This window comes from Sinocyclocheilus grahami, unplaced genomic scaffold, assembly GCF_001515645.1.
Source record: "Sinocyclocheilus grahami isolate Dianchi unplaced genomic scaffold, SAMN03320097.WGS_v1.1 scaffold115.1, whole genome shotgun sequence".
Lineage (NCBI taxonomy): Eukaryota > Metazoa > Chordata > Actinopteri > Cypriniformes > Cyprinidae > Sinocyclocheilus > Sinocyclocheilus grahami.
Window position 1 is genome coordinate 1,846,936 of NW_015505294.1, and position 14,522 is coordinate 1,861,457.

The 14,522-nt window shown below is 36.3% G+C and overlaps 1 protein-coding gene across 1 annotated transcript in view; it reads right to left on the reverse strand.

Annotated features, from left to right (window-relative positions):
* Positions 1-258: 258 nt before the first annotated feature.
* Positions 259-14,522, reverse strand: part of LOC107589354 (ephrin type-A receptor 3-like) — a 62,508-nt gene continuing 48,244 nt past the window's right edge. Inside the window, exons 10-15 of the mRNA XM_016277768.1 lie at positions 11,724-11,804; positions 10,651-10,779; positions 8,501-8,650; positions 7,381-7,574; positions 4,667-4,804; positions 259-3,073 (exon numbers count right to left, since the gene is read on the reverse strand). Of these exons, the coding sequence (XP_016133254.1) occupies positions 2,974-3,073; positions 4,667-4,804; positions 7,381-7,574; positions 8,501-8,650; positions 10,651-10,779; positions 11,724-11,804 (792 nt within the window). The 3' untranslated portion in view covers positions 259-2,973. The remainder of the gene's footprint in view (positions 3,074-4,666; positions 4,805-7,380; positions 7,575-8,500; positions 8,651-10,650; positions 10,780-11,723; positions 11,805-14,522) is intronic.

Below are 14,522 nucleotides of genomic sequence, written 5' to 3' on the forward strand. Positions count from 1 at the left end.
ATTTTCATAATATATTTAATTTATATATAACTATTCGGTTATTTACTAAATCCTGTGCATCATCAAATCTGAAATTTGGTCATAATTTGATTCTAATATTTTAGTGTGCAAGATTTTCTAAAAATAGTTTCTACACCATTTTTTTTTCAGGGTTTGTGTGTGTGTGTGTGTGTGTGTGTGTGTGTGCGTGTGCGTGCGTAGGATAAAGAACCATAAGTGCATTTAGAGAAGAATGAAAAGAGATGCCAAAGCTTCAGGTGAGAAATTAAAAATATTAGCATTTATTACAGCGACATGAAGAATGTCAATGCGTACACCCTTTTTTGCGAGCTCATAGAGACCTGCAGTGTGTGGAGAGATGGGCACATAGCTTACAAAAGAACAGAGATCATTCACAAAGGATCAGCCCAAACACATGTACAGAGCCGGGGCAGAACAAAAGACAACGACTCGATAGACAATTTATAAGCAAGATTCATCTATCACCTTCTATCATATTAACAACATTCCACATCCTGCCACTAACACTGTTTAGTCACAAAACCACCTGCTTTGATTCATTTGGTGAGCAGATATATAGATATAATTCTTTACTTAGCTGTATTTGCAAAACTGGAAGTTTTATGTTGCAGTAGTAAAAACTGGAGCTTATGTTTTATTAATGGTCATTAATATCGCCACTATCATCATCATCATCATCATGTTTTTATTATTTCAATGCAATTTTCTGCAGCCAATTTTGCCACATCAGCATATTGCCTCCCTAGACGGAGTTGAATGGATTTCATTTTGGATTGGAAAATGAGCATAAAAATGGATGAGTTTCTGGCCTTCTGGAATTACTTAACATATTGAAATCTCAGATTTAGTGTATAAGGTTCATTAACAATCGCAGGATAGAACAAATGAATTCATCTAAATGCATAATCACTTGTTTAAGGAAGTGTTTTTCCTCTCCTTCGGTAAAATATGCATGGGGGAAAAAAAAACTAAAGAAAAGTGCAATGGTTAGTAGGGATCCTTGCATTTATCAGTATCATTTATATATTTTTAATGTATTGTTGTTTATGCCATTTTAATTTGGGGAACCAAATATGTGACCATTTTAAACATGGTTCGAGATGTCATTTTCAGGATTTTCACCTTTTATGAAAAGTATCCAGTTATACATATTCTAATAACAGACGATGATGGCTTTTCCTTAAAAATTGACGAAAGGAAGAGTGGTTATGTGTGCTTAGTTAAACCACACACGGAATCTGCGGGTACAGAATTCTGACATTTTATTTATTTATTTTTCCATTTTAAATGAGTTTTGAATAAAGATATTTTAGCATATTCAAATCCTTTCAGCAAAATTCTGCAGAATGTGGAAGAAAAACCCCTACAGATTCCAAGCAAGTTTTTGCGATTAGTTACAGCGTTGTGCTGAAGCATCGAAACAATCAATGACATAAAAGAAATCAAAATGTGAAATGACGTCAGGGAATCATGATTTGAAGTATGATTATCTCTCATTTCCATCCGTTCCTGTATTTATGTCTCATATATATTTAAATAAAACAGGTAGACTTCTACTTTACAGAACAACCTCACTAGTACAAAAATATACAGTGCAGCAAATCAGTCTCGGTAAAGTTAGCATGAGGAATTTAGTTCGCCCCAATAGAATCTCCGTCCCTGTTCCACACGGATCGAATGCGTTTCCACAAACAGCAGACTAAAACAACGTCGAGCCTGGCTTTTACATCGAGCTCCAGCTTCTCAGTGACACAATGATAAATACTATATACATTAAACTTCATGATATCGTTTCTAAGGGGAGGACGAGAAAAAGAGAGAGAACTGCACAGTTAATAAGGCATCTAAAGTCAAGCAGCTAAGGGCACCACTTGAGTGAAAAAACTGCAGTCACTGTCACCTGTCAATCAAAGATGAAGCTTAGGATCCATGCTACATTCCAGAGATGAGTTATTATCGCACATCGGCAAACGACGGTGATAACGGCCACTTCTTCCTCTTCATACTAAATAAAGGTACATCATTACAAACATTCTAGTTTTTCGTTTTTGTCTTCTTTTTTTCAAATCAACACTGTACATTTTATACACTATAGTACAATAGTCGTCACGCACTACGAGTGTAAACGTAAAGACGATGCGAACTTCGTAATGACGAAAATGACCTTTCGAAGTCGTCTTTGCTTGATCTGACGTGCACAAACTTTGCAGTGGTAAAACACGTTGGCATATCTGTGCAGCGGATGGACAGAAATGACATTTCTATTTTCTGGAAGTGTGTTTGAGAAGTCAAACGGATTCTTATTCAAATGCTTGCAACACGGCGATGAGTGAAGAGCAATTATTTCTCAGCTTGTCTCGTCGTCCTGTGCAAGGCACGGCCTTCGTCTTCGTCGTCTCAGATGCATTCCGGCCATCTTTGCTTGTGGAACACAAACCTCTGTCGCCTTTTCGTCTGAATTCTGGGACTTGAATCCATCTGTGCTCAAACGCTCAATTATGACAAAATAAATATATTAGAAACATCTTCTGATATTTTACTGTGGCTTATAAGTGATGTAGAAGGACAGACTGATATCCCAAACACAGATGTGAGAAAAACAAAACAACAACAGTCCGACCTCTGATATGCAAAACGTCAAATATTAAATGCAAATGTTGAAACTGTAAAACACAAGCTGTGAATTCTCCCTAATGTGTTTTTGTTCCTTTTTTGTTTAATAACCATACTTCATATCTGATTTGCCGTGGCCTTGTCAAGCGATTGTAGATCGGTCTCGGTGTGTTCCTCTGGCTGTAGGAAGCTCGGGCGTGCATGGATGGAAGCCAGAGTGCTGACAAAAGGGTCATTTGCGGAAACATCCAGGGTGAGAAGTGTACGGTGAAGCTGCTGATAGGGACTGTGGTGGGAGCAGTTGGTAACTCTCTCAGTCTGTACGCTCTTGAAGGCTTGTTATACTTGCACGTGTGTCCCCTGTGCGTGCAAACTCTGGACGGCCGAGAGAATCTTCTTTTGGTGCCCGACCAGAGTCACGCCCATCTTGCTTAACTCACTGAGGAAGGAGGCAAAGAAAAAAAAAAAAGGTTCAGGAAATCATTTAAAGGTAGGGTATGTAATTTTTTCAAAAACACTTTTGAAAACTGATTCGGGTCGAATAGCAAAACAAACTTGTAGCCAATCAGCAATAAGGGGCGTGTCTACTCGTGATGTGGAGGAGAGAGCTTTCAGTGCACGGGACGGACATTAGCCGAGCCGAGCGACAGAAAGAAAGAGATGGCGGATAAAAAAAAACAAAAGAGGAAAACGTCTGCGGAACGATAAAGCAAGAAGTAGGACCCGTGTAAATATCGGATCAGCTTTCCAGCGCTGGAGAGAACTCAAGGAGCGGAGGCCTGCGATCGGACGCCGAGGTTGCTTTGTTTCTTCTCAATATGTGAGTAACACTGTGTCTACAACAGCTAAAGTCTGCCTACACTGGACGCGATCAAACGGCCGCCGAAAACCATTTGAAATTTGTGTCAGCACGTCATAAATAGAACACGGCAGCAGTTTTCTGTCGGGATTTGTTGCGCCGTGCTGCTCACGTCCGATGTAGACACGGTGTAACATTGGTTTTGCTTTGTTTCACAGAACTAATCGTTGCCTGGGTTGCGTACGTATATGTGGGGCGGAGCTATCAAAATAGGGGCAAGACACTTTTGGGGTAGGGGCGTGTTTGTTTTGGTGATTTCAAATATCAATATTGGCTACCAGAAATCGCTTACCCTGCCTTTGATTTTGGATTCAGTTTATTAGTAGTTTGGTTATAGAAACGATGATTAAACAACAATATATTTAAGAGTAGTATGAGTTCTCTGATATATCATGTTTCTACGTAATTGTTTTGATGTTTGATGTTTAATTTACTGCAATGTGGAACATGATTTTTGAACAAAAGATATGTATTTGTGGGTGGGGCTACCCGGCACTACATTATAAAAATACAAACCAAGTGATAGTTTCCCATTAACAGCTGCTGGTTGGGAAAAAATATGAATATGAATTCTGAATCACAGAGAAATATGTGTGTGTGTGTGTATATATAATTTGATTTAATTATTATTATTTATAATAATAATAATAATTTTCATTTTTTTATTTTTTATTATTTTTTATTGTTTTTAAATATCTATACAGTTTTATTTCAATTTTTATTTCAGTTTTAGTTTTAATTAGTTTAGAATATCAAGATAAACTAAACGAAAATGAGAAATGTCAACTATCTGAAATAAAATAAGTTGAAGTTGTTTTATATTTTATTTTAGTTTACATTTATTTTATTTCAATTTATGTTTTTTTTTATGGTTTTAGTTTTAGCTTACTATAATAACCCTGCACTACAGTTCAGAAGTGATTTTATTTTACATTAAAAAATATTAAATTTTGTATTATTATTTAAATTATTTTAATAAGTGCAATTTATTCCTGAGATGGCAAAGTCCCAGTCTTTAAAAATAAAAGTATAAAATCATTTAAAAAATAAAATAAAATAAAATGATAAAATACAATAAAAATAGGGTCTTCCTACTTGCCAAAATGTGTTTATACACTACTTTTGGGTTCACAAGTATAACGTAAGTGTATTTATATTGGTATACAAACTTACCACATGCTGATGTACAGTATGGAATCTAGAGAAACGTAGCCTGCGCTGGCAAAGTTGTCTTTGTACTGGCCCATATTGATAGCGTCCAGCCATTCATCCACCGTACTCACACTGAATTCTGGGGTGGTGGGGTCTTCCCTGAAAAGGAAATGAAATTTGTATCAATTGCGGTTTGGTTCATTGTGAAAGCATTGAGAACTGAGCTGGAAAACTGGTCTTGCATTATAAATCATCTATGGAGATGCAGGATATCGTATTAGGGCTTCAGCTTCAGGCCTACAGTTAAGAATATCTAATCAAACTGTCACTTGTTTCTCATTTCATGATAGTTTAATGATAGCCTTTTTTCCGAACCAACAAAGCAAGCTGATCCAAGAACTTTCTACTAGGGAATACAGCAGTTTCTTCCGAGAGCCGATATCTTAAGCAATTTCATGAGGAGAGGATAAAAGTTCAGGAGTTGCAGTTGAGGTTAAAACCTATTGTGTTGCCTTTCCGTTCTTCATGACAGACGGGTTAGGTTCACACTGCTGAGTGACAGCAGCATTTGAGTGAAAACCGGGGGTCAATTCAATCTCAGACCCGGGATGTATTTAACGCCCTCGTTCTTCTTTGTCCTCTTTGGACACAGAGGGATAAAATGACTGGCAGGTTGGGCTGTAATCAGAGAGACTGTGATGGGCTTGAGGAAGCGTATATCTCATGAAGGGCTACGAATCACTGGCTTTATGGCTGTAATGTGAACTCTGCCTCTCCTTCTCCAGCGCTCCTGATAAACCGCAGGTGGAGGGAGAGTCTGCGCTCTGTCTCGTGTCAGGTTTTACAATGGGGGTTCAGGCTATCTATACGACTATGTCTTTTTACAAAGCTGCGAGATGGATGTCTGCTGGAAAAGGATCAGCGACACTAGGTTTGGTTATATTAGACAATATGGAGTTTATCTGCTTGTTGTTTCACATAAAACGAACGATTTGAGAGTTCATGGAGCAGACACCGAAAAGCTCTATTGGATTTTCTCTGGATTTATTTGAGCTGTTAGGGATTTGCTTTTGTGTCTTTTAAATGTTTTATCTGTACATTACTTTAAAAGAGACAATCCTTTGGTTTAAACTGGTGTTGTCCTTCGTGTTTCATGTTTCCACCACATTATCGGGTTTTTCACAATTGAAATCGTTAACCCTGAGTTAACATAATCTTGGGTTAGCTTGATCCATGTTTACATTGATCATACTATTTGTACACACTGTACATGAGGAAAACCTTGGGGTATTTTTCTAATTTGCAAGTCTTGCAAAGAGGATGTGACATGTTTTAATGTCTTTTCAGCAATTTAACATGTTTGCCATCACTATTCATCATAACCTCCCTCAGACACTTGAATTAATTTAAATAATAATGCATTTTCATCCCATTGGTACTTTTCAGAATATATCTAACAACATATAGTAAAGTTTACTTTTAAAACAAGAATAAATTGCCAATGGGGTAAGAAAAAGGAATAATTTGAGACATTCCCTGAAAATGAGCCTTACCTAGTAAATGTGTATTAACTTATCATTCATTTATCTTGTTTTAAGAATGTTAAGATACACTACCTTTCAAAGGTTTGGGGTCTGTAAGTCATTTTTTTTAGGCTACATTTATTTGATCAAAAATACAGTAAAAATAGTAATATTGTAAAACATTATTACAATTTAACTTTTCTATTTTAACATATTTTAAAATGTTATTTATTCCTGTGATGGCAAAACTGAATTTTCAGCAGCCATTACTCCAGTCTTCAGAGTCACATGATCCTTCAAAAATCCTTCTAAAATGCAAATTTCCTGCTCTAGAAACGTATTAATGTTGAAAAGAGTACTGCTTAATATTAAAACAAACAACAACAACATAAAAAAACATGATACTTTTTTTCAGAATAGAAACTTTAAAAGAACGGCATTTGTCTAAAATAGAAATCTTTTGCAACATTATACATGTTTTTATTGTCACTTTTGATAAATTTAATGCATCCTTACAGAACAAAAGTATTAATTTCTTGCCAATAAATAAATAAATAAATTGTACTGACCACAAATTTTGGAATGGTAATGCATATTAACTTACCTTTAATTTATCTGGTTTCAAGGATGTTCAGATATTTTACAGGAAAACAGGATTTAACATGATTCCAGGGTCAAAAAGTGGCCTTAAAGGGATAGTTCACCCAAAAAATAAAATCTGATGTTTATCTGCTTACCCCTAGGGCATCCAAGATGTAGGTGACTTTGTTTCTTCAGTAGAACACAAACGCGCCAGATGTTGTGAACGCGCTCAGGACAGTTGGACATTGCGGTGGATCAGAGGTAAAAAATTATATAAATACTGTTCAGTTTCTTGCACAGACCGATCATTTCGTGTCTTAAGACCTCAATGTATCGTCACGAGCCGCAGGGTTTAATTTGGTTTTGTCTGTGTATGTTTTTTGACTCTCAAAGCCATGGGACCCATTGACTGCTATTATAGGACTGCTAAAAATCTTTGTTTGAGTTTCTACTGAAGAAACAAAGTCACCTACATCTTGGATGCCCTGGGGGTAAGCAGATAAACATAAACAAAAATGTTGTTGGCTGAACTATCCCTTTAATGCAGGGTTAAAAACAGAGTGAAAATCATGTGTCTGCACAAATATCAGCTGAATTTTAGTGAAGTGAAGGCTCATATGAGTTTCTCACCAGATTGAGCTGTTGGCGAGCTCTTTCAGACTGTTGGGGTTGCGGATCAGTTTGTCAAGAGTGTTGACGATCTGCCCGAATTTGGGCCGTTCACTTCTGCTCTTCTCCCAGCAGTCCAGCATCAGCTGGTGGAGGACAACAGGACAGTCCATCGGAGCGGGCAGCCTGTAACCCTCATCTATAGCTTTAATCACCTGGAAGACAAAGACATGCATTAAAAATACTGTACAATACAATGTGCATGTGCAAATGTATATTTAAGGACAATTTCTATTTGATTTCCCCATAAAGCTACTTTAGTAGCTGTAACCTTATTAAGGTTACTTTCTTTTCAATGTCGTTGCTAATTTTGTTATTGCAACTACAAAAAAAAATGCATTAATATAGGATCTTCAAACAGTTTTCTGAACCTTTCTGTCCTTTTGTTAGACTTTTTATCCTTTGAAGACAGTATTAACAGTTAACATCAATTACTCTATTATGGTGAAAACTATGGTTACCATGGTATATTCATGCAAGTAACATCACTTTTACATTTCCATAACATACCAGACTATAACTCAACTCAATGGTTTAAACATCTTCTATATGACTATAATTCATTGCTATGGTTAAAACAGCTCCTGTTCTCTGCCACTTCCTTTTCTTAAATCAAAGGAACTATTTATTTTAGACAGGAAACATTCTAACATTCATTTCTTTGTTTCAAAATGAGCACTGAAGATCTAAATCATTATCTGCGGTGCCCTGAAGGTCTTGAAGATTCCTTTGACATTTCCTCTGATGGTAATAAAGGGAGAAGTCAGAGAGCGTTAGCATAATACAGCAGTGAGGGATGAAGTGTGTTTAACTGGCTTGTATTAAAGGCAGGAGCAGCTGGACAGTTCTCGTTTATGAGGCTCCTAAAAACCATTGTCATTCGAGTAGTTGCTATACAGACATCACCGTAGGAAGATGTCTGTTACTCTCTGAACGTTTGCAAGGACATACTGCTCGGAACCCCCCGAGAGGCTTCAGTAGAAATTATATTAGCGGAGATATTAGATATTAGTGGAGCAGATTTCAATTTAAACAATACACACGAGAACACGTGTGTTTCCAGTTTCTCAAGGACACTTACGTCTTGATTAGACATCTCCCAATAAGGCCGCTCTCCATATGAGATCACCTCCCACATGACGATGCCGTAACTCCAAATGTCGCTTGCTGAGGTGAACTTCCTGTACGCTATAGCCTCAGGGGCCGTCCATCGAATGGGAATCTTTCCACCCTAAATAAGAAAAAAAAAAAAAAAACAAGAGGGTTTTTTCACTTCAAGTACTTACTTTGGTGTCCTAGGGGCTGATTTTTTGTTTGTTTGTTTAAACTAACCGATTTCATTTTTTTTGTTACATCTTATAAAGGACACTAAAAACATTTTGTAGATTTTATTGTTTTACCCTTGTCCCAAACCCAGATCTTCAATCTTAAAATATGAAAATCCATCCAAAAAAAAAAAAAAAAGGATTATTACCAGTTAAAACTATGATCATCTAAACAAATAAAATGAAACTGTTTTATTATTTATTGTGTGGGGGGAAAAATAGCATTTTCAATAGTCATCCCACATATTTGTGGCATCATTTGCAACAAGTTTTCTAAAAAATTAGTGTACTTGATAACCAAAGAGATAATACAGTCAGTTAAGAGCTTGAGATGGAATATGAAACGCATGACATAATGAAAACAAAGAAAATGTTTAATTGTGCATTATTTTCATTCAAGCTGTAACAAATTATGCAGAAAGTGTGAAAATAAACACACATCATTTAAAAGTTTGGGGTCAGTAAGATATGTGTTAATTCAGCAAGGATACATGAAATTTATCAAAATGTATTCTATGTCGAAATAATTTTAATAAACTTAACCTCAAACATTTAAATGGTTGTCTATGGTTTAATTGTATGGGAATGTTAAAATTTCCATCATTGTCATTTCCGTCAGAAAATACTATTAAGCACAAATATATATTCTATATATATATATATCCATTTCCATGCAATTTCCACTGTTGGACATTGTTAGTAGACTAATAAAATTGATGGAGTGTGAAAAGTGTGTTTCAATAGAGTTTATCTTCTAAAATGTAAAGAAACACCCATAAATAAACAGCAAAATAGAGACAATATTTGTCTTTTCCTATTCCAGCACTATGGCAGGGTCTGTATTTTCCTAAATGTCTTTTTAAATAGCTGCAGTGGTTTGTAGTTAATCTCTATAGTCAAAGTCAAACAAAAGACAAACCGGCTGTACTCTGTATAGACATACGTGATGAGAGTGCCAAAGAATAGCAGTAGGGCCCATGGGGTAAAATCATTTAAAGAGAATTTCAAAAAGCAATCTTTACAATTTTTTAATTATATAAAGTCACGGCACATAAACGGCTGCCTCGCGTGGCCTGGAGGGTTTTGTCTCTTCATGATTTCAGCACTTGAAGCAACAGGGCACGGGGTGCTGAATGTCAAAGCCACTTATATTTTAAGAGTTCCTCTCTGTGCGAAAACACATATTTTGCCTCAAATGCGCACACACAGACAACAAAAAGCAATCTGCGGGGGTCTGTTCGGGGTTGTCTGAGCACTTTTCTCCCCTGTTTGCATGTGACAACAGATTCTCCTGCTGAGTTTATGCTTTGTTCACCAGAGTGGACACCGACGGCTACACACACACATATGCCTCTTTCTTGCCCTTGGCCTTCATACGCATCCACAGGGTGCTCACCAATTACCGAGCTGAGAAGGAGAGAGAGGAACGAGTGTAGGGGGTTTGGAGGCGGTTGTCCTGTCAAAAACAGATGTAATTAATACATGCTGGGTTGACAGAGAAACTGACCCCTGAGAAAGCCAACTCGCTTCTCAAACATCCCTCCTCTGTCTCTTTCTTTCGGTGTCTTGGTGAAGTTCTTTCACACAATCAAACACTTTCAAAAGACATGAGAGACATTTTCAAGGAGATCAGAGACATTTCAATCATCATTTCTCAACTGAGGGCTCATGGAAAGAGTCAAATTTTCCGTATTAAGCAAAGACAATGATGAAAGCTAGCTCTGAAAAACCATTAAATAACAACTAAAGTGGGACTCAGAATTATACTGCAAACAAGATGTCAAAAAAAAAAAAACAGCATAAATTTTTTATCCGTTTAGTTCTTCCTTCATTCCCTGTTTCTGTAAAATTGATGATGACTCACTCTAGGATCTAATAAAACCTTGAGGGGGGAAATGTGCTTTACCCGTGTGGTGTATGCAGCTTCAGGGTCGTCCTCTAGCACTCTGGACAGGCCAAAGTCGGACACTTTGCACACCAGGTTGCTGTTCACCAGGATGTTGCGTGCCGCCAGGTCACGGTGGACGTAGCTCATGTCAGACAGATATTTCATTCCCGAAGCGATTCCACGCATCATGCCCACCAGCTGAATGACGGCTGATTTTTTGTTTGTTTGTTTAAACTAACCGATTTCATTTTTTTTGTTACATCTTATAAAGGACACTAAAAACATTTTGTAGATTTTATTGTTTTACCCTTGTCCCAAACCCAGATCTTCAATCTTAAAATATGAAAATCCATCCAAAAAAAAAAAAAAAAGGATTATTACCAGTTAAAACTATGATCATCTAAACAAATAAAATGAAACTGTTTTATTATTTATTGTGTGGGGGGAAAAATAGCATTTTCAATAGTCATCCCACATATTTGTGGCATCATTTGCAACAAGTTTTCTAAAAAATTAGTGTACTTGATAACCAAAGAGATAATACAGTCAGTTAAGAGCTTGAGATGGAATATGAAACGCATGACATAATGAAAACAAAGAAAATGTTTAATTGTGCATCATTTTCATTCAAGCTGTAACAAATTATGCAGAAAGTGTGAAAATAAACACACATCATTTAAAAGTTTGGGGTCAGTAAGATATGTGTTAATTCAGCAAGGATACATGAAATTTATCAAAATGTATTCTATGTCGAAATAATTTTAATAAACTTAACCTCAAACATTTAAATGGTTGTCTATGGTTTAATTGTATGGGAATGTTAAAATTTCCATCATTGTCATTTCAGTCAGAAAATACTATTAAGCACAAATATATATTCTATATATATATATATCCATTTCCATGCAATTTCCACTGTTGGACATTGTTAGTAGACTAATAAAATTGATGGAGTGTGAAAAGTGTGTTTCAATAGAGTTTATCTTCTAAAATGTAAAGAAACACCCATAAATAAACAGCAAAATGTTGCACACCAGGTTGCTGTTCACCAGGATGTTGCGTGCCGCCAGGTCACGGTGGACGTAGCTCATGTCAGACAGATATTTCATTCCCGAAGCGATTCCACGCATCATGCCCACCAGCTGAATGACGGTGAACTGCCCATCGTGTTTCTGCAAGAGAAAGAGAATGCATCTGTTATCATCTGTAGATTGAACAGGTGGTGTACACTGTTAAAAACAAAGGTTTGAATAACTTGAAAATGTTATCATGTGGCAGCAGGATGCAAAACTGGTTCTAACTGGAACCATTATTTTGTTTTTATTGGCTAATTTAATATTCAGAGGCAACTTATGTAATATATAATATCAGATATCATGAACTAGCAACATAGAACATTTTAAGGTGTCCTTGTTACAGTGCAATTATACATTTAAGTACTGAGTAATATTAATTAACTACATGTACTTACTATATGGTTAGGATAAGGATCAGGGTTGGGCTTAGGGTTACTTGCAAGTAATTATGCATAACTTATTGTAATTATAATAGTAAGTACATGTAACGTGTAACAAGGACACCTTTAAAATTAAAGTGTTGCCAACATAAATTGCGTGTGTGTGTGAGTGTATAAGCTAAATATATACATTCAGTAATAAAAAATAATAATGATTAAATGTTTTAATATAGTAAATTTGCTATATATTAATATATTATACTTTTATTTCTGTTGATATTTTTACATTGCATTATTCAGAAAATTATTTCTATTAAATTATTATATGTATATACTGTATATCATTAGTATATATATATATATTGTTGGTAGGTGACACTTATAGGTATAGGTAATATAGGTTTAATAGTTATAGTTTAATAGGTAATATTTGAAGGCTTTTTTTCTGTTAAAATGTTTACATTACATTATTCAGACTTCATGTGTTTTTTCAAACACTCCATTTTCACAGTTCTAATGGTTTTGCCCTGAGTTCTGATTCGTTATGCAAAAGACTCTGACCTCTGGTTTTACAGCTCTTTCTGCCATAATTGCTATAATGTTTACAGGCCTTTATTAATGTAAAACCATCTGGATTTGGTGCTTCTGTTAACTAAACAAAAGAGCCTGGGCATCCATTTTGTCTCAAAAACAATCTTCGCAATGAGCAATTAGCCCAACGTCTTAATCTCCATATGTGGGCAGTACACTAATCTTGTTAAAACCCCACTTTTGTCCCTCCGAGCAATATCAATCTGAAACATGCGCTCGTATAGTATTTCATGTATCATAATGTGGGTAAGTTAATTACACTGTGTTTTGTGAAATGTGGCTGCTGATTGATCGTCTGGTCTGATCAACTGGTTGCTATCAATCTAGTGTCAGAAGCCACACTACTTACAGGAAGAGCAGAGAGACACAGAAATAGAGACAGAGAGAAATCATTTGTTTTTGTACTAGTAAGTGATGCTTAACTGATCTGTCCTCTAATTAAACACATGTAGCTGGGTGGTCGAACTATGAGCTATTAGCCATACAACTGACCCCATAATTATATTAGCTTTTTATGTGGGCTAAGGGGGTATTTCTGGGATTCATTATGTACGCTGCAGAAAGATCGAAAGTCTCAGACAGGCCCTTTTTTAGGGGTGGGGGGTGTTAGATTTCATTTTCATTTTCTCAAAGTGTAGGCAATTAAAAAGAGTCCTGACTTAAAGGAAAACGTATCTGTGCTGCGTGTAATAAAACTTCGTGGCCCGATCCGCTGGGTGACAAAGGCGGTAATAAATTAGCGAGGATTGCAGGAGACATTATGGCAGCTTGGTGGAGCGAGCGCACCCTTATTATAAATCTACCGAATTCATTTACTCACTTCCTGTCTCTATATGAGACACATTTGCAACACGTTCACTCGAATACACGCTTAAGTGTTATTTCTGATTACTAAAACAAATGCGAAAAAGGAATATTTCATGAAGCAAAAACTTTCAGTATTGCAAATGTGCAAAAGTAAGACTATTATAACCTTGGTACTTTTGCTGTACAACAGACAGGATGCGAAAACCCTAATGGACAGTGAGCAAGTGAATCGCACAGCTTCCACCAGGCATTTATTCCATAATTTCCCTCCAGTAATAGACTTTCAGAGAGGTATCTGTGGCTTATACCCTTGAGCGATGCTCGTAGCGACGGAGTGAAATAAACAAAAAAATGTTCCAGTGGCTTGTTGAGTCTCGGTTAACAAGCTCTGTCATACCCCTCTCAATACTCTGACCTGAATACATCACTCACAGGTCACCGAGAGTTCAACAATTTAGCGACCCTTGCTTCATTTGACAGAACGTCTAAGTGCAGATTTGACGGAACGAATCCAAACGTGACCGCTGGGGTAAAATGACCATGTCAAATGTGCCTGTTGATTAGTTGGGGCGTATGATTCCGGTGGTGTACACCATGTTTGCCCTTGTTAAAGGGGCATATCAGTGCTGTGTATGAACCTACGCCAAGCATAAGTAGGTCTCCAGAGTGGAGGCTTATAGGTTCATGTACAGACACTGAATGCTAAGCGGGCTTACAGTGAGCCAGATAGCAGGAAACAGGCCATCATCTTATCACCCAGAGAGATGTAGAGTTCATTCGCTTTTAAGCTACTAAATTGCTCTTTACAAATATTAGTCAATGGAGGACCTGTATATATATATATATATATATATATAAAACTCAGCTTCAGCCATTTTTTTACATAAACTGACATGCAAAACAGTGTCATTTTAGTGTTATTTATACACTATTATAGTATTTATTAATACCTCGAAAACATTAATTAATACTTCTTTAATATTTTTCAGAATTAATTAAAATGTTTAGCAATGTTATGAGGTTTTGTCATTTTATT